Source organism: Typopeltis vanoorti, chromosome 18 (assembly GCF_054136105.1).
Source record: "Typopeltis vanoorti isolate ZY-2024b chromosome 18, IOZ_Tvanoo_1.0, whole genome shotgun sequence".
Classification (NCBI taxonomy): Eukaryota; Metazoa; Arthropoda; class Arachnida; order Uropygi; family Thelyphonidae; genus Typopeltis; species Typopeltis vanoorti.
The window spans coordinates 38460866-38488730 of record NC_143566.1 but is presented as its reverse complement, the minus strand read 5'-3'; the positions used below and the strand labels follow the sequence as shown (position 1 = coordinate 38488730).

The 27865-nt window shown below is 35.7% G+C and overlaps 1 protein-coding gene and 1 pseudogene across 2 annotated transcripts in view; both read right to left on the bottom strand.

Annotated features, from left to right (window-relative positions):
- Window positions 1–27865, bottom strand: part of LOC150096603 (DDB1- and CUL4-associated factor 11) — a 346061-nt gene that overhangs the window by 138046 nt on the left and 180150 nt on the right. For both annotated transcript variants that reach the window (XM_090408033.1, XM_090408034.1), the window contains 2 exons: window positions 24468–24570; window positions 19332–19375 (listed from right to left, as the gene is read on the bottom strand). In XM_090408033.1, coding sequence (XP_090264159.1) covers window positions 19332–19375; window positions 24468–24570 — 147 coding nt within the window. The remainder of the gene's footprint in view (window positions 1–19331; window positions 19376–24467; window positions 24571–27865) is intronic.
- On the bottom strand, window positions 1974–2092 carry LOC150096604 (5S ribosomal RNA; annotated as a pseudogene).

The following is a 27865-nucleotide window of genomic DNA, read 5'->3' as shown; positions in this document are numbered from 1 at the left end:
TTTGCATAATCCTTTTTACATGCATTTGGCGCAAATATTTGACTGCTTTCGGCTCTGCCAGCGCCAAAATTTCCCCTGTCAGCGACTCTTGGTACTAAATCTTTTTTTCAGGGAATTCATCTCCCCATACCTTCAAAAGTCTCAATATAAAATGTGGTCTCATTCCGTGTATTAGTTTTATCTACAGATACCTCCAAAGAAGGAAAGTTAATTCATGGCCACCCGGTACTTCCCAATACAACAATACAGCATTATTCAGCCATTAGATCATGGCATAATTGTACTTTTAAAAAATATTACATTAAGCACACTTCAATTTATATTGGATAAACTAGAAAATGAATCATTAACAGTATCTGACATTTGGAAAAAAATTTTATATTTTGGACTGTTTAAATCATGTTGCATCTGCTATCACTGAAATAAGACCACAAATTTTAAATGCCTGTTGGAAAGCAGCTAGGTCTGGATGTGTTACAAACAGTGCAACCATTCAAACATTTACATTATCAGCTAAAATCATTACTTTGGCACATGAAATTGGTGGAGAAGGTTTTGATACATTTAGCCAGCATGATGTGGACGAATTGCTTGTGAATAATGCCTTAAGTGACGATGATATTACTGGATATCGATTAACTTTAGATATCATCGAAGGTCCAGAAAACGATAGTGAAGCGGAAGAAAAACCTGTCTCCCTCACTGCAAATATAATTCAAGGTCTTGAACTGTACAATAAATTGGAAAATCGTTTTCTTTTTAATGACACAAATTCTGAACGAGACTTTGAATTCCAACGTGAGCTGAAGAACTGTATGTCTGAGTATAAAAAATTAGTAAAATCATCATCGCAAAGTTTAATCACTGATTACATTGTCAGCAGAAAAAAATCAACACAGAAGGAGGGTGAAGCTAATTCTGTTTGTGAAAAATCATTGCTTTTACCATACAGATCTCATGCGCTGACTATTACTTCTGGTGATGAAAGTGATTTCACACCAGTTCGCAAACGTTGCCGAACATTGTCTAATAGCAATGATAATTCTGATGAAAAAATGTAAAAAAAATGTTACTTTTCAATAAAATGAAATGAATAAAGCTTTAAAACAAACGTAGGCATTCTTATTTGCCTGAATTTTTATTAACTCTTTTTATATGATTTTAGGTTTATTTTAATTCATTGCTTCAGTTTTATGGGGTTTTAGAAAATTATGGAACGTATCCCTAATTTTTCAACATAAGTTGTCTTTTTTTGTATGATTTTTTATATGCAGTTTTCTGTGGAACGTATCTACCACATAAAGAGATTTGACTGTACATATATTGAAGAGTATTGGTGATAATCCACTTCCTCGATGAGATTGCTATTGGTTTTAATTTTTTCGGTTGTTCCATTATTAATTTTAATTTAGCTTTCTTCCATTACATTTGCTATTGCTTTTGTGGTTTGAGGTGGAGCTTTCAATTCATACAGTACATTGATTAATTTTGTTCTGTTGATTTGATCATATGCTTTCTCATAATCTAGGAAGGCCATATATGTTGGCAGGGTAAATTCTATTATTTTTTCTATAATTTGAGTATAAATGTGGGATCTGTGCAAGATCTTCCTTTCCTAAAGCTGCATTGTTCTTCTCCAATAATTTCCTTGGCCCATGGTTTAATTTACTTTTAATTATATCTAGCTATATTTTATAGCGTGTATTTAATAAGGATATTCCTCTGTAGTTTCTGCAATCTTTTCTGTTTCCTTTTTTGAATATGTGTAGGACTATTGCCATCTTCCATTCTTGTAGGATGTTTCCTTCTTCCCATATTCTGTTTAGAAATTTAATTAATTGTAATTGAAATGGTTTAGAGCTATATTTGTATAGTTTTGAATTTATTCCAACTTCTCCTGTAGCTTTTCTATTTTTCATCATCATCAAATTCCTGCCATGTACCCTCAAGGGGGTGTACAGGTAAATAATTAATGCCAGCAGCACCCAGGTTTCCAAGATGGGCACCCTACCAAGTACTCACTGGGCTCAGGTTTGCTTAACTTCAGTGATCAAACGAGAACTGGTGCTTTCAAACCGATTTGGCCGCTGACTTTTTTCTATTTATTTTATTTTATTTTTTTTGTTTTTCCAATATTTTCTTTAGTTAATTTAACTGTAATGGTTCTTCATTTGTTTCTTGACTTATTACTTGTTTTATTTCAATTTGGTTATTATTGTTTAGAAGCTGGGTGTAGTGATTGGTCCATTCTTTTGTGGAGGGACCTTCTAATTGTAGATTATCCTTTGTTTCTTGAGTCATTTTTTCATGATTTTATAGCTCTTTAGTTGAGGTCCATTTATGTCATGCTCTAATCTTGATACAAATTTTTCACAGTCTTGTCTTCTGATTTTCCAGGTTTTACTTCTTGTTATTGCTCTGATTCTTTTATATTCTATTTCATTTCCTATGGTTCTGTCGTTTAACCATTTAAGGTAATTTCTTTTTTCTTTCTTATTAAAGATTCTATTTCTGGGTTCCAGGCTGCTTGTTTTACTATTTGTTTAATGTTTTGCCATTCATTTTCTATATCTGTATCTTCATTTATTTTCTTTGTATGATTAATAAGTCTTCTTTGATATAGTTCTCTGATACTATCTTGCTGTAACAGTTCTATCTTAAATTGTTCCTGCTTTTGTTTTTGTGTTCTTGTATTGTTTCTATTTCTCTGGTTTGGGATCTTAATAGTACTGATTAGTAAATGGTGGTCTGAGTCAATATTGCATCCTCTGTATACTCTGTAATTTCTTACCAACTTTAGTTTTTCCACCCACTATTATACAGCCAATGATGCTTTTATATCCTCTGGCTTCCCATGTATATTTATGTATATTCTTTATTTAAAGAAGCTGTTGGTGATTTTCAACCCCAGTCCTAAAGATATTTTCAGGTGCAAACTTTGTTTGCTCACACTTGGATAAAGGATTAAATTAAATTTGTTATAGTCTAACCAAGTGAAAAATAACGTTTCAACATCTTTCTCCAAATCCAGAGTAATTTAATAAAAAGGTGGCACACCTTTTGGCAACTCCTATAGGTAAAGATGACCTCACTATTGCTTCTGCCTGGTACCTCCAAGTCTGGGCCTGGCTCCCACTGAAGAGACCTCAATAAAGGTCGAAACTAGTCTGGGTAGTGGCCCTTCCCTTAATACATAACATTAGACATATCCGCAAGGAGATGTGTTTTGCATTATGGGAGATACTGAGATAGGAGTGATGTTTTCTTGCTCCACCTTTGCTACAAGTTGCCCGGTGTTGTACTACCTTACTCCAGTCCTGAAGATATTTTGAGGTGCAAACTTTGTTTGCTCACACTTGGATAAAGGATTAAACTAAATTTATTATAGGCCACAAATTCCCTGAGTTTTCTTCCATTGTTATTTTATGGTGTTTTCACCTTGATTACCTATTAAATCTTTAAATGTATTTGATCCAAATCTAGCATTGAAATCGCCTGCAATGATTAAGTAATCTTGTTTATTTGCATTCTGAATTATGTTTTGGAGGTTTTTATAGAATTCCTCTGTTTCAGATTTTTTTTCCCCTTCTTCAGGTGCATATATTCCCATGATTGTAATAAATTTCTTATTTAAGTCTAGCATTATTATTCTTTCAGAGATCCAGTTATATGATTCAATTTTGTCTTTCCATTTATTGCTGATCATGATGGCTATACCTGCAGCTGCTCGTTTTTTGTTGGGTACTCCACTGTATATTAAACTGTAGTCCTGAAGTTCTGTAGAGCCTTTTGATTTTTTCTTTGTTTCTAAAATTACTGCTATTTCTATTAGAGCTTTTTGTATTTCTTCGATCTTGTGATTGATGCCTCTTATGCTTACTATTCTGATCCATATCCAGTTCATAGTGCTTTTTTTCCATTTCCATTTCGTTATCCATTTGGGCTGTCCGGTTTTTATTCCCTTGAAAATTCCGAATAAAAGAATTTGTCAGCTGGGCTGGTTACCAACCATCTGCAGCCTAGTTTGGTGATGTGGCTGCCATCTTAGGCCTCCAAGACATGCCTGCTTTGGTCTGGGACTGCTTATTGAGTATTCACAGCCAACCACAATTTCTGATGGCCATTCCCCTATCCGCCATGCAGCAGCTCTGCTCCCAAGCCATAGAAATATCATTCTGTAAAGCATATTTCATATTATCAGAATCTGATTCATTTGTTTTTCTATCTCATTGCAACTTCTTTTTCAATTTTTTGATATAAAATACTTTTATCATGGTAAAATGAATTTCATAGTTGTAACATAACTGTTGAAAGACAGGCAATAATATTCCTAATTTTTTCATAACTGCAGTGCCATCATTAGTAGTTGCAATTACATCTGTTTCAAAACAAACCAGAATTATTCTTTTCAAAATTTGTTATTAAAGTTTATAATACCATATTCTAGAGTCTTCAAAATACTCTCCATGTGAGTCAAAGCACTTGTCACAACATTTCATCCACTGCTGGTGATAGTTCTGCAACTGTTTGACTGGAATACTGTTTAAGGCCTCCTGTTAATTCTCCAAGTCTTACATTCCAGCAATTGTGTGTATTGTTTTGTATCAACAATTGCTCAATTTTGTTCTAATAATCTTTTCCATATCCATATTCTCTTGCTTACCCTTACAGCAGATATAACTCTCAATCTTGCATTTCCACTAAAGATTACCCCTCTGCAGATTGTTCCCTCAGAGTCTCACTTACACATGATTTCCCCCTCCTTAGTGATGAAATTCAAAAAGAATGATTAATAAGGTTAAACACCAAAATGAAAGGCATCTTCAGATTTTTCTGGTACTTTTGGAAAAAAAGACTGAAAACGAAATTTGAGTAACAGATTTTTATGTGATATATTCTTTTAAAACTATGGAAATCACATATGTAAATAAGGCATAGCATTAATGATGTTTCTAAATCATGGTGTCTGGCATGTTACTCTCTTTTCCTTAATATCTAAAAATTCTCATGTTCATTTTTGTTAAACTATTCTTGACTAAAATAGAAATGCAGTACTCACACACATGAAGTGTTCCTCAACAAGGAGTGTATAAGAGGACTATGACCCATGCAGATGAAGCAAAAACAACTTCCTTTCTACTGTCCCTTGATCTGGTATAGTTTGTTATCGGTCTTCCCATTTCACAACATTTGTTATTGGGATATTGGGTTTGCTATATCACCTGCCTCTAATCACTGTAAGTGACAGGTAGTTGAAGATAAGAGATGAGCTGACCTAACTGCAATATCAACAACCTTGATTCATACCATGATTCCTATGTGGTTTGGGATCCAACACTAGGAGATATCCAGCTAGTCTCTCTCTTTTTTTTTTTTTTTTTGATAGAACAGATGTAGGATGTGGGTGGTATAACAGACTCCTTAAAACCTGAAGATAATGTGGTGCACCTGCATAAATTATGCACCTCTAGTAACATTCAGTTTGATGTAATTTACTACATGGCATGTAACTCCACAGTATATTACTACATTCTAGTGGAATCCAATTATATTTGCTGTCTGTAAGATAGTAGCAAACATCACTGAAACCTCCCCTCCAATTGTGAACAATTTGTATAGACAAGTAAAAATATGAGTACTCTATCAGCAGCTCTCTTTAAAATATAGTTTCCTTAGACTGCAATGCACTAAGAAAAGCTGAATGTGTGCAGTGTTGTCTAGCATGATGTCTAGATCTCGCAGTAATCTTTCAATACAGACCAAATGGGCACACTGAAGTCTGATCACAACCAGTTTTCCCACAGGGATGGTATGGCAGGGATTCCATTTTACCTGCATGTTGCAGCTAAAATTGAGTTAAAATTAGGGAAACAGTGATGGTTCACATTTGCCTCAATATAAAGAAACAGCTAATGTTTCATTGCAGTTGATTGCCTGATAGTGGATGAAGCATCTTTGGCAGAGGAATAGACTTGAGACCCAGATATGATCCTGAGTAGATAAGTGAAAGTTAGATAGAGCAAAGACTTCAGTCTATAATTCAAGGGATGAAAGATAGGGTGCAAAGGATCTTTAGTGCTCTATGGCATTTATCTTGTAGTTGGTGAGATGGAAATGTTAACTTTTATTGAAAACATGTCACAAGAATTTTGCCTTTGTTACCACTGGGATTATTATTTGTCCTAATCTTAGTTCTGAATCAGGATGAAGAATGTTTGTTGCAAAAGTGCATACAAATGATCATAAGTATTACTATTATTACGGGCAACTCCAGGGAGTCATTAGACTCATCGAGGGAGGCCCCAAATCATATTCATCACAACTATCTGACATTCATACAGTATCTATCATACCTCGCCTTAAACTCATTCACTGTCACAAGTAGTGAGAACAAATCCAATGGCAAGTGACTGGGTGGAAAAGGAATCAAGATTCTTTCTTTGACCCTTACATTACACAAATGACAAAATATGGTAAAGTAGCATAGATGGCACTACTTTATGGTTGGGAAGAAGGTGTTATGTTATCAAGTTAACATTGACAGCAAATAGCATCACACTCCATGGAACTATGTTAGACTTGCATTTCTTGTAAAAGAACTCAGGTAAATCAAGAGTAAATAAATTTTTACTAATAAAGAGTAAATAATAAACAAAGGGCAAATCAAGTCATGCTGAACCAACTTTCCAGGTCTGAGACTCAGAAAGTTCAATATAACAGTAAGTTCTTAATAAAAAGATGAAGGTTCCTTCTAACAGAGGTAATGAAGGGAGTTCCATTATCATCATTGTGCTACATGATTTTCAATGTAAAAAATTTCTTAGGAAAGTAATTCTAAAAGATATTTCCAACAATGTAAAGTATGGTGGTGACTTTTAAAGAAGGTTTTATGTTGGAGGTTTAATGGATTTTTTACAACACTCAAAAAGAATTAAAATAGAATTTAATACTTCCTATATTTCGTCCTAGTCACTAGGACATCTACGGGGATTACAAAGACAATTAATGTAACCTGTACACAAAAACTTACAATACTAAGCCCAACCACGTGGGTGACAATAAAGTCCTATCTAGGTGGAGCGCCCTCTAAGGGCAGTTGTAGGTGGCCTGGAATGTAAGGTGGGACCTCTGGTGATGACTGTTTCCCAAATCTTCGGAAGCTTAATGCAACCGTATTTGTTAAGATTTGGTTGGTTTTTGAGAGCTGCTGCTGCTTCTAAGAAAAGTCTCTCTTTCTTGAATTTGCTGTGGTGGAGCATGGTGGTTTTCTTCCATGATACTCTGTGGGTGGTGTCCAAAACATGGTCAGCCAAGCCTGAATGGCCATAGTTGTGTTTAATGATGTACGACTTATGTTCCTCTAGGCAGATGGATGCTGATCTGCCTGTCTGTCCAAAGTACGCAAGCTTACAGGAACAGGGTACTTTGTAAACTCCAGGCAGAGAGAGAGGAGGGAGCTGATCTTTCGTAGAGCGGATAAGGGTAGCCAGTTTGCGGTAGGGCTTATATGCTGTGTGTAGGTTATACTTTTTTAGTATCTTGGCTATTTTTTCCGAAGTACCACGGATGTAGGGTATGGTGATGGCATTTTTAAATTCTTGTTGACGAGAGGGACGGGGAATGGGGGAGGAATTGATTATTTTATTGATGCTGTTTCGCTGTAGCCATTGGAGAGGAAAGTTCTGTGTATGTGGTTAAGCTCAGTAGTGAGGGCGGTTCCACTGGAACAAAGATTGTGGGCTCTCTTGGAAAGGGTTTTAATGATGCCATATTGTTGTGAGGGGTGGTGGTGGGAGAGTTTGTGAATGTATCTGCCTGTGTGTGTGGGTTTTCTGTATACAGTGAAGGCAAGTGTATCATTAGGCAGGCGCGTGACTAAGGTGTCTAGGAAGGGTAAACAATTGTTCTTTTCCTTTTCCATAGTAAACTGGATTCTTGGATGTAGGCTATTGAGATGACCAAGGAAGGAATCTAACGTGTCTGGGCCATGAGGCCAAATAGAGAACACACCATCTACATATCTTAGCCAGATAGAAGGTTTGAGTGGGGCTGAGTCTATGGCTCGTTTTTCGAAATCTTCCATATAGAAATTGGCAGGGGGGGGGTGAGAGGGGGGAGCCCATGGCGGTTCCCTCTATCTGCTTGTAGATTTTGTTATTCCAAGCGAAATACCCAGAGTTGATGGCAAAGGAAAAGAGATCTAAGATGTCAGAGGGAAAAACGTTTTCTAAGAGAGATAAAGAGAGATAAAGTGACTAGGACGAAATATAGGAAGTATTAAATTCTATTTTAATTCTTTTTGAGTGTTGTAAAAAATTTATTAAACCTCCAACATAATGTCCTCACAGCACTTAAGCCTCTACACAAGAATTTAAAGGTGTTATGTTATGAAACCATTGTATACATCTACTGTGTCTTGAACAAAAACATTGTTGCTGTCTAGAAACGATAAAAGATGAGAGTCAATGATTTTTTCCAAGATCTTGCATAAGCTACTGGTCAGAAATATTTTTATTGGAATACTCTGTTGAAATTACTGGATCTCTACCTGCCTTTGGAAAGGCAATAATTTCCCTTTTCCAGGAATCTAGAAATTCATCACTAGAGAAGATTGTGTTGTAAAGACAGATTATTTGAGGATGATGGTGATAGGTGTTTGACCATCTCATATGAGGGTGGGGGACTGAAAAGTTGTGATAAAAACCTAGAACAAAAATCATATTAAAGTAACTGATAAAACTGCAAGAAAGAACATATCTTAAAACCCCTTTAACCCCCATGTTTCAACAAATTGTAAAAATTTGTTCTTTTTCTTTTAGGATATATAAGAAGACATGCTATAGGTTTTGAAAAAAAATTGAAGATACAGAGGTGTGGGCCATCATCAAGTTTTTCGTGCTGCAAGAAAAGTCCACAACTGAGATTCACCAAACTCTGTGTGAGACTACAGGCTACTGTGCCTCAGCATATCCTACAGCTGCCAGATGAGTGGCCAAGTTTAAAACTGGGCATCCTGAGACAATAGCTGCCCCCAGGTCAGGAAGACCTTCCACAGTGATCACACCTTCACTATCACTGCATGCAAAATGTTGGGATATCCAGGGAATGAGTTGGGGTCATTATCCACCAACATCCGGACATGCAGAAGTGGGTCCCCAAATGTTTGAACGCCGACCAAAAGAGAGAATGTGTGCTGTCATATCAAGGAATTTTGGGTTATGAGAAATCAGGTGCAAATTTTTTTAGCTCGTGACTATTGATGAAACATGTCATCAACATTTGGAGTGGAGACAAAGCTTCTACACAGCCAAAGAAGTTTCAAACCCAAAAGTCAGCAGGGAAGGTTCTGCCATTGTCTTTTGGAATATCGATGGTGTAACCCTTACCAAATACCTTAAAAAAAGGTAAGACTGTTACAGAAGCAGTTTATTCAACAGCTGTGAAGGAAATGAAGAGGGGGGGGTATTGAAGGAAAAATGCCATAGGAAACTGAGCAAGGCACGTTACTTTTGCAGGATAATGCACCTGCTCACACTGCTCATGAAGCTCAACAGACAGTGCACAACTTGGGCTTTCAACATCTGTCTCACCCACAATTTGCCAGACCTGGCCATTTTGTATTCCCAAATTTAAAGAAAACTTGAAAGAAATAAAATTTACTAGAAATTATTAAGTCATTTCTGCAGCTGAGGATTGGTTTGTGCAACAAGGGTAAGACTATTTTCTCAGAGGATTGCAAATGATGCAGTAGTGTTGTAACAAGTATATAATGTGTAAGCTACATGGTTTTACCTCAATTCCTTCATGGCGACTATCACAACTTTTCAAGTACACCCCCGTAATGGACACTTGTTCAAAACTGAACCAAAGTGGTTTTCAGTTCGTTCATTTTTTTCTGCCCTTCTCGTAAAGCAGTTCCATACTTTTCAAAGAGAACAAAATTGGATGCTTTTCTGCTATACTTTTTTAAGGCCAGGAATTCGAGCAAAGAATACATTGACAATGATTTTGGCAAAACTCTCAACGAGAGTATCTGCAATTGGTTTTTGGTGAGCAATAATAACATCCAAAGTAAGAATATGTGTTATTAACTGTTATTTTGGCAAAATAACAGTTAATAGATAATATTACAACAATTACAACATCCATTAAGTAGATGATACATCTATCTTTCATTTTCCAGATTTTGGTGTTGGTTGATCTGGTTAAAGAGAATGCAAATGAGATTCAGGAGTCATTTCTGGCTCTGATAGTGGTAGATGTTTTGTACTTAAGCAGATTCGAAAGCAATTAAGTTTCTTGTCATGAGGTATCAGTGAAAAATATCCCAACATTGTTTTGAACTTCCTTAACTGTTGTTCTTTCAACTTGATTTGTGTACTGTAGTTCTGACCGCTTTGGTTATACACTTTTATGTGATTTCCTAGTTTGCTGACAGGAGACTGACTGTTATAGAATCAAATTGTGTTATGCACAAAAGTGAGTTTGGATGAGCTTGATTTTTTTCCTCATCATGATATCCATAATAAAGCATATGGTTGTCCATGTACTCTACTCTGTCATGGATGGAGAGGAGATGGCCAAGTTGATAACAGTGAATGTTTGGGTAAATGTGAAATAAGGCAATTCAAGAGGGAAACGTTAGTGTTGTCAAACATATGCTCAACAACCCACTCTCTAGTGTATGTCTAAATGGCCAAAGAGCATTGAGTCCATTTAGATCTCCCATTATAATCATGGATATCATAAATACAAGATGAGATCATTAAAGTCATAAAGGGAAATATCAACAGTAGGTGGTGGACAGATTCAACAAATTGTGAAAAAAGTTCCAACTGAGAGAAAGATGACAGCTACCTCTAAGTTAAATGGGACTTGCTGGAATAGAGCATGGTTGCACCAAGGATGGTGAATCCTCCATGGAATCTTCATCCCCTATTCCATCCTTATGGATGACAGTGATATACCATAATGTAGGATTCTCACCAGATGCAAATAAATACATGCAGGCAAACACAGAAAGGGTTATGTTTTTTGCACATGAGCTTGATGTCATCAGTATTTTGGCAGATGCATGACAATCCCATCAAAGAACTATTTTAGTTAAGTATGTTTAATGAACATATTTGTTTTCTAATTTTCATTTTGGTAGGTTTTGTTTTTATTGATCTTGTATTTTTCCTTTTATGAGAATTGTAGAAGGCCAATGTGCACATCTTACTCCTCAGGAAAAATATCCAGGATCCAATCAAATTGAACTCCACTCAGGAAACTTAGAAATGTTAATAATTTTAGATTTATTTGTGAATATGGAGATGTGTTTTTTTTTTTTTTTTGCTGGAAACTTTTTTTTGATTGGAGTTAAAAAAAAAAAAAAAGAAGTTAAAATGGAGGTTAAAAAATTTCTTTAAAATAATCATTTGGGAATGCATATCATGCACATCATTACTTGAGATATAAAACTGAATGTGAGAATTACAGAAATTTCCTTTGTGTTATTTTGCATTAATTCCTTTGTGTTAAAACCAATTTTAACTTATCAAATATGCAAGTATATTTGAGAAGAGGCTATGAAAACTTGGAGAAGAGCAAACTAAGTTCAAGCCAAACAAGAGTTGTCAGGGTCAGATTTTCACTTTAAGACATATAGTCAAATACTTTTTAATGATATTATGATGTCATTATATTATATATAATGACGTGACTCACTGTCACGTATACATAATGTGTTGTGCTCTGATGATGCTGATCTGAAATTCAGCAAAATATAAGCAAGTTAATAAGCATCTTTTTAAAAAATAGTTTGTTTGGTATTGTTAATACTGTTAAAAATAAGTTATGAATAACCTTCAACACCAAAGCTTGTCTGTTAGACTTTAAGACAGAAAGTTGAGTAATTGTGGGAATATAACAAGGATTTTTAACCGGAAAAGACATATGTCAAGGTTCCAAGAGAAAAGCTATTCAAAACACTACACCAATTATATGGTGTAAATGGGACATTATACAGAAAAATACACAGGCTATATTTAAGTTGTAAGTCAGCAGGTCAGCACTGAAGGAGAATTGCAAAAAAGATGGTATGATGTAAAACAGTGTAAGGAAAGTGGCATAGGACTAATAATCGGAGATATTGAACTCAGATGCTTACTTTATGCAGATTATGTTATATTCCTAAATAAATCCATTAGAAGTATACAGGATTCCCTAAAAACTGCTGTAATAGATTCAGTATGAAAATCAGCAATAAAAAGGCAGACTATGAAAATAGGCGGGAATATGCATCCTGAATGAAAAACCAATATAACAGGTGAAACATTTCAGCTATTTAGGCACAAATTTTAGTGAAGACGGCAAATTAAATACAGAAATAGACAATAGAATTAACAAATCTGGTATATGTTAGGGAGTCAAATGAATTTATATGGAATAAGAAATTAATCCAAACACTATAAATAACCATATGCAAGACAGGTTGTATACAACTAGTTTAGTGTAATGTTCAAACCAATTTTAACTTATGAATCAGAGAGCTTAGTTAAAAGCGAAACATTTGATCAAAGACCACAGATCACATATATTAAAGTTCTGAGAAAAAATGGAGGGGAGTGAAGAGATGGCATCACAGAAGAATCATACTAAAAATGAAAATATTCGGGAGGAACTTAATGATGTCTGAATGTGTGAGCAAAGCTAATCTCAGGTGCCATAGTCACTTAAACAGAATGGGAGAGGAAAGATAATCAGATCAGGTGTTTGATGCCAGGAAAGAGGAACACCAAGATCTATGTGAAGTGATGCAGTCAGAAGATGAAAATATAAGATGTGACAATACTGGAGTCCTGGTAGATAACAGGCAAAACTGGCAGAAAATTGTCAATGGGAAATTAGTAATACTATGAACTTTTCATGCAGTACTATCACAGCATCCTGTATATCCCTTTGAAGATACATAGCAGGAATTCATCACATGGTGGTGATGATGAATCACCACCATGTGTTGAGTATGTTTTCAGGAGTGAGGCCATATTCCTTAGATTTCTTGGTGCATTCTAATGAGAAGCAGGACAGGTCATAAAAAAGAGTAGCCTCCTTCCAATACATTGGGAGAATGTTACTTACTCCTCCTTACTCTTACCTTCTTGGTTTAAGATGTTTTCCATTAGATGTTACTATTGAAAACTTCCTCTTTAGTGATATGGAATGTTAACATCTCTGTCTTGATCACAGAGATGAGAAAGAGATTTTGAATCTCTTTCTCATCCTTCCACCTTTGACATGCTTTGAAAGGCTGTACTTGAACAAGAATCCCATCCCTATGTATGTATGTATCAGAATTCATCAATCTGTCACTCCTTGATTCTTTCATCAAGAGAAAATCTCCTTGTTTGAAACACAGAGGTGTCACTGTATTATCACTTATCAAATAGTTTTATGCGATCATCAGTATTAAATGCACTCCATCCCCCCATGCTGCATAAAAGAGATGTTCTGAATGCTTTCTATGCAGCTTCCACATGGATGTCTCACTCTTGAACGGTTGAGACAATGGAGATCTGCCAACACCTCCATAGCCTTCTGAATAAAGAAGAGTGACATTTTCCCAATATTTTGTTAATTCACTTGTTGAATGTATTATTAGAAAATAAAAAGCATGTTGGTTGAAGTATATTACTTTCTGTTTTAAATTCTTTATATCATTTGCTTCTTCACGCTACCTGGATGTAGTTGAGCCCTGTAAGAGTACCTGATAGATTTGAGAATAAAGAATTCCTATTCAAAATTAGGAAGATTTCAGCATCTAGACTCACCACTCACTATGGAACTATACAGTGATATCCAGCAAGCAATAATTGTGCTCAGAAGTGGTAGTATGCAAGGACCAAAAGGACACATGTGAAAGGAGACATATTGCAACACCTCCATAAGCAAACCAACTAACTGGATAATCCTGGCCGGACTATCCAGGTGGACCCATTTTGTCAAAGTAGTACATGCATGCACCACACCAAGATCAATACAAGAGTATTGAATCCCAGTGGGTATGGGGAATAGGAGCAAAAAGGACTAAGAAGAATAACGATTTCAGGAAATGCAGAAAAATAAAAAGAGTGAAAATTGCTAGCACCATCACAATATCCCATACAATCCATATGGAAAAGGCACAGGTGGATAACATTTTATTTATTTATTCTTATGGCAAAAGCAGCTACAAGTCAATGTCCAGACCAGAACGCCAATCCAGGGCCTCATCTGTCACCTCGTGGATGTTCTGGAGGCCACCACGAAATTGGAGCCTTGGGCTCCAATTTTGTGGTGGTACAAACTCCACATTCACAATATGAGTGATCATCTGGGACAGAGGAACAGTCACAATAAGGGTGGTCTGATGGTCTCCATTTATGCAATAGGTAGCCACATCTGCCCTGGTTAGTTCTGATCCTGTTGATAGATGACCAAATCTTCCTAGGAAGAGCAAAACCAGGAAGGATCTTCAACCAGGAAATCATTTGTTAGAAGATTGTTGGACCAGTATTCAGGTGCCTTACTATCAGGTGTTAATAGTAAGGCACCTGAAGAGAGTTCGTCCATGGAGCAGGAAGGGTTTCTTGATTTAAGGCAAAGACTAGGTGGATTTATGAGAGTCTGGTGCAGGAGCAGGATGCTCATTACTTTATTAAATACTTTAATCGAAGCTTGTCTTCTCCATATATTTGGTGGAGCAATATTAGATAGGACAGGCAGCCAGGGGAGAGGGGTGGTTCTCAGTGTCCCACTAATTGTGCACATGGTAGATGCGAACAGCGAGTAAATATTATACATACGTGTGTGTGTGTTTTAATATTACAGTAAAAGTAATCATAACAAACATCTAATCTTTTCAATTTTGTAATTTCAGATGATAAGAAATATGGCAGCTACTACACATCAATTAACTTTTGGTCAATCCTGTATATGAGAGCAAACGAGTGAAAGGATAGAGTTGTTCATTCATTACATTATAAATGATTCATAACTTACTTCCTTTAACAGTTTTACAAACTAAATCATAAAAAGTTGTTTATTAACTGGCTTTTATTTCACTGGATTTCAAACTAGCATCTCATGAACAAAACAACATATTACAGTTTACATGTGACAATGAGTAAGTGAAACAATTCAAATTGTAATGGAAAATCAAAAAACCTAATTTGGTGCCCTCTAATGTAAAAAAAGAGGTATTACAGTTGTGTAGGAGTTGATCTTAGGATAACAGTCTCCCAAATTTTTGAGAAATTAATGCAGCCATACTTGTCAGGAGAATGCTTCATAGCGATTGCTGATTCTAAATTTTTCTGATCTGTAACGACTTCTATATAGCATATTGGTTTTCTTCAGTCTAATCCTGTGTGAAGTGGTGTCTAAAGCATGGTCTCCAAGTCCAGACTTTCTTAATGATGGCAGAGATTGTATTTCTTATGTTCATCAAGGTAAAAGCAGATCCTCTTGTCTATCACAGTGCAATTGGAAGAACATCGGTATGTTACAACCTTCGATTGGAAAAGGCCTAAGTTCGATTCTCATCATGATGGGAGGAATCTTTATATGGAAGTTTTCAATCGAAGGTGAGTTAGCTGATCTCCTACAGAGGTAGCAGGGTTTTTTCCTCCCAGAAACTCAGGTTTTTCATCCCGCATACAGACAAATCGGCCTTTCAGAACACATGCAATTTACAGACAAAAAAATACTAGCTGTGGTGGTGGTAGTGGCCAGTAGATGGCACTGATGATGATTGGTGGTAGAGGTTCAGTGTAGTGGTGGAGACAGATAGTCGTACAATAGGTGTCCTCCCGCGATGAGTCTTCGGACTCCTTGGAGGTGTCACGAATAATAATAATAATAGTAAGACAAGTCACAATTACAGGGAACCTGATACACTCCAGGATATGCTAGTGGGTGGAGTTTGTCCTTAAGAGAGCAGATCAGAGCTGTCAATTTGACATATGGTTTGAAAATGGTGTGAAAATTATATTTTATTAGTACTTTGACTATCTTTTCACAGATATACCTTGGATATAAGGGACAGGGATAGCAGTGTTTTGTTCCTGTGTGTTTGATGAAGGGAAGTAGGAGGGCTATGTAATATTTTATTTATTTATTTTCTAGGAATTGTAGCCATTGGCTAGGAAAGTATGGCAAAGATAGTTAAGTTCTGTGGCAAGAGCTGCATCATTAGAACAAATGGCCCTAGCTCTGCAAGTGTTTTTAGAAGACCTGTTGGGCTGGAAAATGATGATGTGATTGTTTTATGTAGGTATCTTCCCAAGTGTGTATTGGTATTCTGTAAATGAAAAAAGATAACAAGAGCAAGATAGTAAATCATTTGAAAGGCAATTGACCAATGTGTCAAGAAAATGCAAACAGTTATTCGATTTTTTTTGGCTGTTTAGGTAAGTTACCAAAGAATCCAAAGTGTCTTGCCCATAGGGCAAAATGGCAGGTGTATCATCACCTGCCATTTTGCCATTTGATACTAATGGTTTGTATGTAGCTGTGGTAAGCATTTTGTTCTCAAAGTGTTCCATGTAATGGGGGGGGGGGGACATTGCATACCATTAAACTGTTTGTAAAATTTTTCTTGGGGTGGGTGGGGGAGTTCAATTTTATTATATATCAAAAGAGTATAGCTCTAGGATCTTCCTCAGTCATAGCCAAGTTAGCCGGTCTTGGGTGTGGGCAGCAGGGTCCCCCCCCCCAAGTTTATCTGGTGGTTTTCATCCCACAAGCAGGCAAACTGGCCCCGTGAACACACAGGCTAAAGTCATAGCACACCTCCAGGAATAAGGAGTAACCAACCTATTCCATAGGATTTTGGTTCCGAATGCCTCCAAAGTAAAAAAGTGTAGGTCTATGCATGGGTGGAGTTTATCCTATCCTATCCTATCCTAAGTGTAACTTAGGATAGGATAGGATCAAGAGTGCAGTGTCTGTTAGTGTACATTAGTAAATAAGGAACTGATAACTGTAGGGCATAGGGGAATATTATATTTGTGGATTTTCAGTACCGAATCAATATGGACTGGTTTAACACAAACAGGTTTAATTTTGCTGATGATTTCTTTGAGCCAAGAAGTCATTTTTTTCAAAAATTTACAAACTGTCTTCTTTTGTGACATAGCGGGATCTCTATCTTTGATTTGATAAATAGAATGGTCACCTAGAAAATCCTTTCTTTGTTGTAATCTTCTTGATTCATGATAATGTAGTATTATCCTTATCAGATTAAGTAATCACAATATTTTTATTGTTATATAACTTTTCTTAAAAGCCATAATTTCATTCTGTGGTATGCATCAAATTACTTTACTTGGCTAGAAAAAAAATTTCTAACCTGTTTGTGTTAAACCAGTCCATATTAATAGGTACTGAAAATCCACAAATCTAATATTCCCCTATGCCCTACAGTTGTCAGTTCCTTATTTACTAATGTACACTAACAGACACTAACCCCCCCCCCCCCCCACTAACTTTTATGTACACACAGCTATGTACACACCCTTAGTGTGGTTATGCTTTGCTAATGATGTGATTGCTATTTGGCTCCATGGGCAAAACACTTTGGATTCTTTTATAACTTATCTAAATAGTCAACATCCCAAAATTTCTAATTAACAGTAGAAAAACAATTTAGTAACTATTTGCCTTTTCTTGACACATTAGTCATTCGAATGGTTCACCATCTTTTTCCATTTACAGAAAGCCAATATATACACAGGAAGATGCCTATATGAACAATCACATCATCATCCAGCCCAACAATATGGTCCTCAAAAAAACACTTACACACAGTACAAAAACTTAACTATCTTTGCCATACTTTCCTAGCCAATGACTACAGCTACCACAAAATAGATAAAATACTACATGGCCCTCCTATTTCTCCTCCTCAAAGAACTAAACACCATTATTCCTATTCCACATATCCAACATACACCTGAATAAATAGCCAAAGTATAACTTCATATCCAGAGGTGTAGCTAGGGAGGGACAGAGGGGGTGGCACTTTGAACCTTTTTGAACTTTTGCGGTTAATTCTAAAATACACTCTCAAGAACTCATTTCCAAATATTGTAATTCTAGTGTGAATTATCCTCACAATTGCTGTAGGTGTTGCTAGTTGGGAGAGGAGTTTTTCAAAATAAAAAGATTAAGAATTACCTACATTATTATGAAATAGACTTCGCCATATTAAAACACTATGTTTATTAAAAAATAAACATAGTGTTTTAATTTATTTCCCTATACATCGTTTTGCCTTTTTGTAGTATTTTTGGTGTGTATTGAGAGGGGCAGCAAAAGCTCTAGCTACACCACTGTTCATATCACATCTCAAATTAGCAACTCTGATCGATTTTTTCCAGAAGAGAAACTCCACCAACTAGCATATCCTGGAGTGTAACAAGTTTCCTGTGACTGTACTGTGACTTATACTATGGACAGACAAGAGGATCTGCTGTTACATTCTGCCTTGGAGAACATAAGAAATACATGTGTTACCTTTATTAAAGGCACGTCTGGACTGGCAGACCAGACTTTAAGGCACTCTTTCACACAGGATTAGATGGGAAAAAGCCAATGTGCTATAGAGTAGTCATCACAGGTCAGAAATATTATTTTTGGAATCAGCAATGGCTATCGAAGCATTATCTTAATTTTAACAGTATGGCTGCAATAATTTCCCAAATATTTGGGAAATTATTGCAGCTATTATCCTCACGGTTATCCTCAGATCAACTTTTACACAACTGTAATACTTCTTTTTTACAACATTAGAGAGCATCAAATTATGACTTGAGATGTTTTTGTCTGTTACAATTTGAATCATTTCACTCACACACTGTTGTGTGTTAACTGAAACATGTAATCTGCTCTAAAGATGCGATGCTGGTTTGAAATCCAGTGAAATATAAGCTGTTAATAAGCATTTTTTTAAATAATGTCAAACCCCTAAGTTCGTCTATTAGATTACACTATAAATCAAGAGTTGATCATGTTAAATGAAACATTTTATATTAACTACATAACATGTTTCATTTAAATAATATTAAAATTTATTAAATTTTAAATCAAATAAATAATAAAAATAAACTATCCTCACTTTTTTTATTGCTACTTTAAGGCACTTTACCTTGCAACACTTAGTGATTGTACTTGTAAAAAAGAATACTCTACTTGTATTTATGCATGTATCTTCAATATTTTCAGATCATGTTAATAAATAGGTTCATATTCTGCTTTACAGTAAAATTTGCTCAGTCAATGTTAATAACATACAGAAAAAAATTACTTACTACATTCTGACCAGCTACAGTAGATAAAATGTCTCCCATCAGGACTATAAAATAAAATGTCATAGACAAGATTACACAAGATTTGCACCCACAACAACAGCTTTTGAAAAATTTTAAATAATTTGTGCACAATTTTATATGATGATATTATTATTAAAGTTGATAAGTGTAAACTATTATATGTCAAGCACAAAAAACATCTAATTTAAATTAAAGCAAAACGCTGATACCTATAGGCCAGTGCTTCTCAACCGACGTGCCGCGGCAAACTGGTGTGCCGCGAAAGGACTGGAAGTGTGCAGTGAAAAATTTAACTGCAAAGTCCTGATTATGGGGCGACGGTACCGAGGCTAGACTGCTGAGTGGTTCCCTTTTCGTTTATTGCCCTTTTCTAGCTACGCATGTGTGAAGGCGACCTCCCAGAGTGTCATAGGCACCATTCCTCCCATTACTCCCTCCCTCACATTTTGCATCTACAACTCAGAAGATCATTACTCTGCTTCAGTTCCAACTCGTCTGTTGTGTTGTGAGAGTACCAGTCGAGTGTTTCAAGAGCGTATCATTTTTGTAAGAACTGCATTCAAGTGGATGTTCAGTGTTGCTAAGTGGTCTGTGTAAAACACCTTAGCGGGAATGTCTTATTGCGTCTTTTTCTGAATTTGTGTTTTAACAAATGTGATAGTTTGTGGAACATAAGTCGAATTGTTATTATTTGCTGACAAAGATGCTTTTTCCTGTTACCATCGATCTATAACATTCATTTTAGCTGAAGCTATAATGGTCATACAAAAAAGAAGTACCTTCGCATGATAAAATAAACACTGGCGAGTCATTTTTTTCTTATAGTTAACCATTTTTTCATAATGTATTTTCTTCGGAATCAAAAGGTATCCGAGATATTTTTTGGACAATGGATGCTGACATTATGAGTTACAAAATGATTAATGTGTAATTTGTATAGCTTAAGCTTGGTAAACATAGACTTTCTGTCATTAATAGGCATTTCCCTAACATAGTTTTGCGTGTTCCGGTATTTTGGATGCCCTAGTTACAATGCCTATTTGATATCCTAGATTATAATGTAAATAATATATCTTTCTATTCAATGGCTTGTTTATTTGCATATATTTTAATTGTATTAAATTTAATTTTCAGTTACTCACAATAATGGACAAATATTTAAATAAATCAGAAAATCCATCAAATTTGTGAGTCCAAGAAAGGGAACCAAAGAAAAAGTTTAAGGCGCAACATAGTCATAGACTATATAAAGAGGATTATCTGAAATTTGGTTTCGTGTGCTCTAATAATTCTTCTGTGCCTCAATGTCTCATATGACTGGAAAAGTTGTCAAATGAAGCGATGGTGCCAAGTAAACTACATCGACACCTTTCTACCAATCTTCCTTCGTACATAGATAAGGATTTTAACTATTTTAAACATCTACGAACTCAAATTCAAATGCAAAGTTCTTTCATGAGATCAGCCACAACGGTATCTAATGGAGCTCTAAAAGCAAGTTAAAAAGTCGCGAGATTGATAGCTATAGTCAAGAAGCACACAATTGCTGAATCACTCATTTTACCAGCTTGTGCGGAAATTGTCAAAACTATGCTTGGAATCGATGAAGTAAAAGAAATTGAAAAAGTACCACTTTAAAATAATACGATCAGCAGGCACATTGAAGACATGTCAGTTAGCAGAGAAGGAACACTAATCCAGAAAATTTGTGAAGTTAAGAAATTTTCCTTACAGGATGATGAAAATCAACAGATGTTAGCAACTGTTGTCAGCTAATTGCACTTGTTCGAATTCCTGATGAGAAAGGGCTGAAACAGCATTATTTATTCTGCAAAGAACTTCAGAAACAAACAACTGGGAAGAAAATCTTTAAAGTAATCAATGAATACTTTGATACAAACAAAATTTCATGGAAAAATTGCATACGTTTATGTACTGATGGTGCGGCTGCAATGACAGGAAGAGTCAGAGTCTTGGCATCTGAAGTTTGGTCTGAAAACCTTGATGGTCAAATGATACACTGCTTTATTCATAGAGAAGCTCTCATGTCAAATAGTTTACCTCTAGAATTAAAGTCCACACTTAATGACATTATAAAAATGGTGAATTTGATCAAAAGTAGTTTTGATCAAATTCAATCGCATCTTTTTTCAATTTTATGTGATGAAATGGGATCAAAGCATCAATTTTTGTTGTTCCAAACTGAAGTTCGTTGGCTGTCGAGAGGGAGAGTTCTGTCCAGAGTTCATGAGTTGGAAGAATAATTAAAAGTATTTTTTGAGGGTAACTCTCAGAATTCAGCTAAGTTGGAAGACAATTACTAGATGCAAAAAATGGCCTACTTAGCTGACATATTTGAATACCTAAATAAACTTAATCGAAAAATGCAAGGACCGCTTGAGAATATATTAACTTGCACTGACAAAATTAACGGAAACAAAATTCAACTTTGGAAAGATGCGGTGAAAAATGGTTCCCTTGAAATGTTTAGTCGGTGTTGTAGTTCGAATCCTAAAAAAGAACTACTAGAACTTGTAGATCAACACCTATGCATGCTTGAGAGAAAGCTTCATCACTACTTTGAATTAACGGAGACAAAGAAATTCGATTGGGTTCGAAATCAATTTGCATCTTCATTAGATCACATGGCATTCCATTTATTAGTGAAAGAAAAGGAGGAGTTATTAGACTTAAAAAGTGATTGTACCCTTGAAGTTGAGTTTAAGGATGTTCCATTATCTCAATTCTGGGTAACTGCAAAAAAGGAGTTTCAATCCATTGGCGAAAAAGCTATAAGCATTCTTTTACCATTTGCTACAACATACATGTGTGAACAAAGTTTCTCTTCTATGCTCACTATCAAGAATTTAAACAGATCATCATTGAAGAGTCTTGATCATGAATTGCATGTAGCTCTTTCAACCAGACACAAATATAAAAAAGTTGTGTTCACAGAAACAGGTCCAAGTATCTCACTGAAATAAGAAGGAAATATATGTATTAATTGTGGCAAAAGAATATTGTAGATATTTATATTAATACTTAAAATGTTTATTTTGTCATAAATTATTATTATTATTAGCATATTTATACATGATCAGTAATTCTTTTGTGTATAATTAATTTTACTTTTTGTATTTTCACATCATAATTTTATAAAATAAGTGTTCTAAAAATTTAGTCACATTTTCACTCAGTCAAATATGACAATTTAGTTCATAGATGTGATATAAAAACTATGTCAAATATCAATCACTGAGGATGTATGGATTAGGTATTTTCATTCCATTTGTTTCGTTTATTTCATGCTTATGACTGCATAAGAAGACTTATCTGAAACGAATGTCTAGCTGGAATGTTTATATATTATAATGCAAAAATATTTGAAAGAAAGATCTTATTAATTGAATCCCTGTATGAAATAGAAGAAATTAATCATCTTAATAGAAAAATGTTCTTTCATAGCGTGTCGTGAAATTATTTATGCTTGTGAGGTGTGCCGTGACGTGAAAAAGGTTGAGAAGCACTGCTATAGGCTGTTTTCCCTGAGTCAGAGGTGGAATACAGGGCATTGAACAAATGCTTGTCAAGCCTCTCTCTCCCCATTTATACTGAATGTCTTTCTTTTCCCTAACCCTACATGATTTTTTTTTTTTTTTTTTTTTTTTTTTTTTTTTTTTTTTTTTTTTTTGTAGGGTTAGGGAAAAGAAAGACATTCATGGCTCCATGCCATGGCATGGCCAAGTTACTTGGTCTGCTTGACAATTCTCCAACCAACAAGCTGTGGGTTTAAATCAAGTATGAACATGGATGTTTGGAAACGTCTTTGGGTGGGAAATGATTATGTTTGGTGCGGGACCACCACAGACATCTGAAGTAGCTTGAAAAAAGTTCTGTTTGGTCTGTAGTTGAGTTTCCAGACTATGTATAGAAATAAATAAAAAATTATACTTAAAAATAAATTAAAAAATAAGAAAAGAAATCCTTCATCCTCCCATAGCACTAATGTACTAAATGGTTTACAATCATACTGTGGGTGAGTATCACAAAACTCTTTATTCGACTACCATCTATTCTTGCTGTGCAATAATAAAAATGCTTGTAAAATGAACCTTTTCATAAATTTCTGTGATTCACACATAAAAATGGCAAACCATTTGCCATTTTTAAGGACACCTCTAAAAATTAACACTGGTAGTAAATATTAATCTAATGAACATTTTAACAATCACACAAGTTCACTATTTCAGGTAAGCTAATTTTGAATAAATTTAAACAAATCAAAACAACAACAACAACAACAAAAAAAAAAACTCCAGTATTCTTTGACTTTTTAGTAGTTTTATTAAACTCCAAAGCCTCACATTATTTATTATAAATAACTTTTTATAATTATTAAAGTAATTCGAATAACAGAAGAAAGAGGAAAATGTGGAAATACTGAAAAACTTGGGTATGTCTGAATTAAACTAACTATCATTTTCTCTGCTTAAATAACTGAAATATTATTGTTCCTTTGTTCAGTTGAATTATCAAAGATAATTTAAATGAACAAATCACAGTACCAATTTAAAACAGAATGCAGAATTACCTACATAAATAACAATTTCTTGATTTAATTTAGAGAGTTCCTGAACCTCGTGGCAAATGTAGTTCCTCCTTAGGAAAATTAATCTTTAAGTTATATGGTACAATCCTTAATTACATTCTTTGAAAAGATTGAATTATCTGAAAAAATTCCTTTTCCTTATAAGTTAATGTTTTCTTTAATAGTGTAGTTATTTGATATGATTACTTAACCACATCAGCAATATGGCCCCTAAACTTTAACCCTGTCCACTACAATCTTCAAGTCTGGAAATTACTGAAAAGTTGTAACAAATTCTCATTATTCTAATTCTATTGTCTCTATCTTAAATGTATAACAATACACTTTACATGAGCCTCAAATAAGCAAATTAGCAGTCTCACATCAGGAGGCAAAAATCATCTGAAGGTTTTGAAAACAGCTCAATTCCTTACAAATTCATACGCTTGATTTAAAAGTTTCTGAATTTTTATTAATGCATTATGAAAATATAAAACTTACAAATTTTAAATACAAAAAAAACTTGCCTTACTGCAGTATCCAATATACTCCACCCAACATCACGTGCTTGAACTGTTTTAATAGGCCTTAAAAATCCATTGCTTGTGTCATATAAACGAATATTATAATCTGAAATGATAATATTTTTATAATTTTCTCCAGCAAACTGTTGAAGACTGAGTTCACAATAAATGGTTAGGTTCTTTATTATTTATTATTTTTAAATAGTGTCTAGGCATATGGTGAAATAAATCAATAATCTTAAAACAAACAAACTATCATTATTTATAACTTATTTTAATGGTATTACAACACCAAACCAACTAAATTATATAAAAAAAAGTTTATTAACTGGCTTATATTTCACTGGATTTCAAACCAGCATCTTCAGAACACATTGTGGTATCTGGCAGAATGAAGTGCAAAGCACTGGAAGTGGGTAGGAGAAACGACAGGATCATGTGAATGAAACTGGGTCTTGGAGAAGAGCAACTGGTCGTCTTATGTGTATATACCCCATTATGCAGAGGAGAAAGTTGGCTGTATGCAGAGGAGAAAGATGAGTTCTGGAATGTGCTAGATGAAGAAATGAGGGAACTGGAAGAAAATGAGATCGTGATTGCCAGAGGAGACTTGAATGGACATAGGAAGACAGAATAAGGAAGTGAAAGGGTGATTGGCAGCCATGGAGTAGGAATGATGAACCAGGAAGGAGAGAGGATTGTTGACTTCGCAGTAGCATTTAATCTGGCAATTGTGAACTTGTTTTTCTACAAGAGGGAAGAACATTTGATAACATTTAGAAGTAGTAATAACAGTTCGCAGATTGACTACATTTTGACTAAAAGAAAACATCTTAAGGAAGTGACAAATTGTAAGATAATCCCAACAGATCAAGTGGCACAGCAACACAGGCTGCTGTGTGCAGACTTTAAAATAAAGTCAAAGATAACAACCTTTAGAAGCCATGGGATGAAGACAATTAAGTGGTTTCGCTTAAAAGAGAATGTGAGGAACTGTTTTAGGGAGAGGGTGTAAGAGAGGATTTTGGAGTGACCAGAAAGTGTACAAGATTGGTGGAGACATAATTCAAAAGCAATTCTGAGCTGTGAAATCGAAGTGCTTGGTGAAACATCTGGAAAGATGTTTCACCAAGCACTTCGGTTGTGGAAGGGTTGGTAGTGGAATAATAATGTACAAGAAGCAGTGACGGCTAAGAGGAAGACAAAGCAGAAGGACGAGGCAAGAGTGGAAGAGGACAGAGAGAGAAAGTGAGAAGCCAAGAGAATTGTTGCACAGAAGAAGGTCATGGCATATCAAGATCTTTATGATCAATTAAAAACAAAGGAAAGACAGAGAAAATTTTATCAATTAGCAAAATGTAGAAATAAGGCATCAGAGGACATCTTACATGTGAGGCAGATCAAAGACTCTGGAGGAAGAGTATTAAGGAGGGATGTGGATATAAGAAACAGATGGAGAATATACTTTGAAAGACTTTTGAATGAGTAAAATGTGAGGACTCACAGAGAAGATGGGCAGCCTTATGAGGGAATGGTGCAGAACATCAGTAGAGTGGAAGTGAAGGAGGCCATGAAGAGGATGAAGAATGGAAAATCGGTGGCCCTGACAGGATCCCAATAGAGGCATGGAAGGCACTGGGAGGGGGGGGGGGATTGATCTGCTGTGAGACCAGTTCAAAAAACTTTGCCAACAGGAAAATATACCCAAGGAGTGGAGGGAAAGTACTCTTGTCCCCATCCACAAGGGTAAATGGGATGCACAAGACTAAGAATTACAGAGGAATAAACTTGATGTCCCACACAATGAAAATCCTAGAAAGGGTTTTTGATAGAGATTGAGGAAAGAGGTAATCTCCATCTGAGGGAGTACGGTTGAATAATCGGGATTTCTTTTTCTCTCTTTAGGTTTCATGCAGGTGGAGATTGCAAACGAGCAATTTGGCTTCATGCCTGGTCGATCAATGACAAAAGCTATCTTTGGGTTATGGCAGATGAAGAAGAAGTTTCGAAAGAAACAACGAGAGCTACATCTGGTGTTTATTGATCTGGAGAAAGTGTATGATAGAGTGCCAAGGCAAGAAGTCTGGATGTGTCTGAGGGAGAAGAAGGTAAAGGAGAAATATGTCAGGTTGGTGCAGGAGATGTACAGAAATGTGAAGACAAGAGTTTGGAACTGCCTGGGAGAGACAGACTGTTTCAAGTGACAGTTGGCTTGCATCAAGGGTCAGCATTAAGTCCGTTCCTGTTTAATATTGTGATGGAGGTGGTGACAGAGGAGGTGAGAGAAGACACACCTTGGACAATGCTGTATGCAGATGACATTGTGCTGATGTGCAGAATCAAGAGAAGTGGTAGCTAAACTGTAAAGATGGAGGAAAGTACTGGAAGAGAGAGGTATGAGACTGAACAGAAGTAAGACAGAGTATATGTGTTGCAAAGTGGACAGCAGCCAGGAGACAGATCTGGAGCTGGAAGGAAATGTCATAAGGAAGGTTAGGAACTTTAGATACTTAGGTTCAACAGCAGAAGAGGATGGAGAGGTTGAGAAGGAAGTGGGATGGAGGAACTGGAGAGAGATGGCTGGAGTGCTATGCGATAAGAGGGTGCCAATCAATCTAAAAGGCAAAATCTATAGGATAGTAGTGAGAACTGCTATGACGTATGCCATGGAAACTGTGGCCCCAAGGAAAAATAACATCAGCAGGATGGAGGTAGCAGAGAAAAGAATACTTAGGTGTATGTGCAGTGTGACCAGAAAGGATCGTCTGAGAAATGACTATGTGAGGGGAATGGTGAAAGTTAGAAACTTAGGATCAAAGATACAGGAGGCAAGATTGAGATGGTTTGGTCATGTGATGAGGAGGGAGGACGAGTATGTGGGAAGAAAGGTCATGCAGATGGATGTGCAGAGGAGGAGGAAGCATGAGCAGTCAAAGAAGAGATGGAGGGAGCTGGCGGAGGAGGACTTGAGGATGAAGAACTTGGATGTGGTTACAGCCCAAGACAGGAGGATGTGGACGAGCCTCACCAAAAACAGTGAGCCCACTTTAAGTGGGACAAGCTGCAGAAGAAGAAGGAGAAGAAGATCTTCAGAGCACATTACATGTTTCAGTTAATGTGTGATGATGTGTAAGTGAAACAAATTGTAACGAATAAAAGATCTGAAGTCCTATTTTGGCACTCTCTAAATGCTATAAAAAAGAAGTATTACAGCTATGTAAGAGTTGATCTTAAGATAACAGTCTTCCACATTTCTGGCAGATTAACGCAACCATTTTGTTCAGGTTAGGAGAATGGTTTATAGCCATAACTGACTCAAAAAAATAATCTTTCTGTGTAAGTGAAATTCAAAATTCAAAGAATTTTGTAATGAACAAAAGATCTGAAGTCCTATTTTGGCA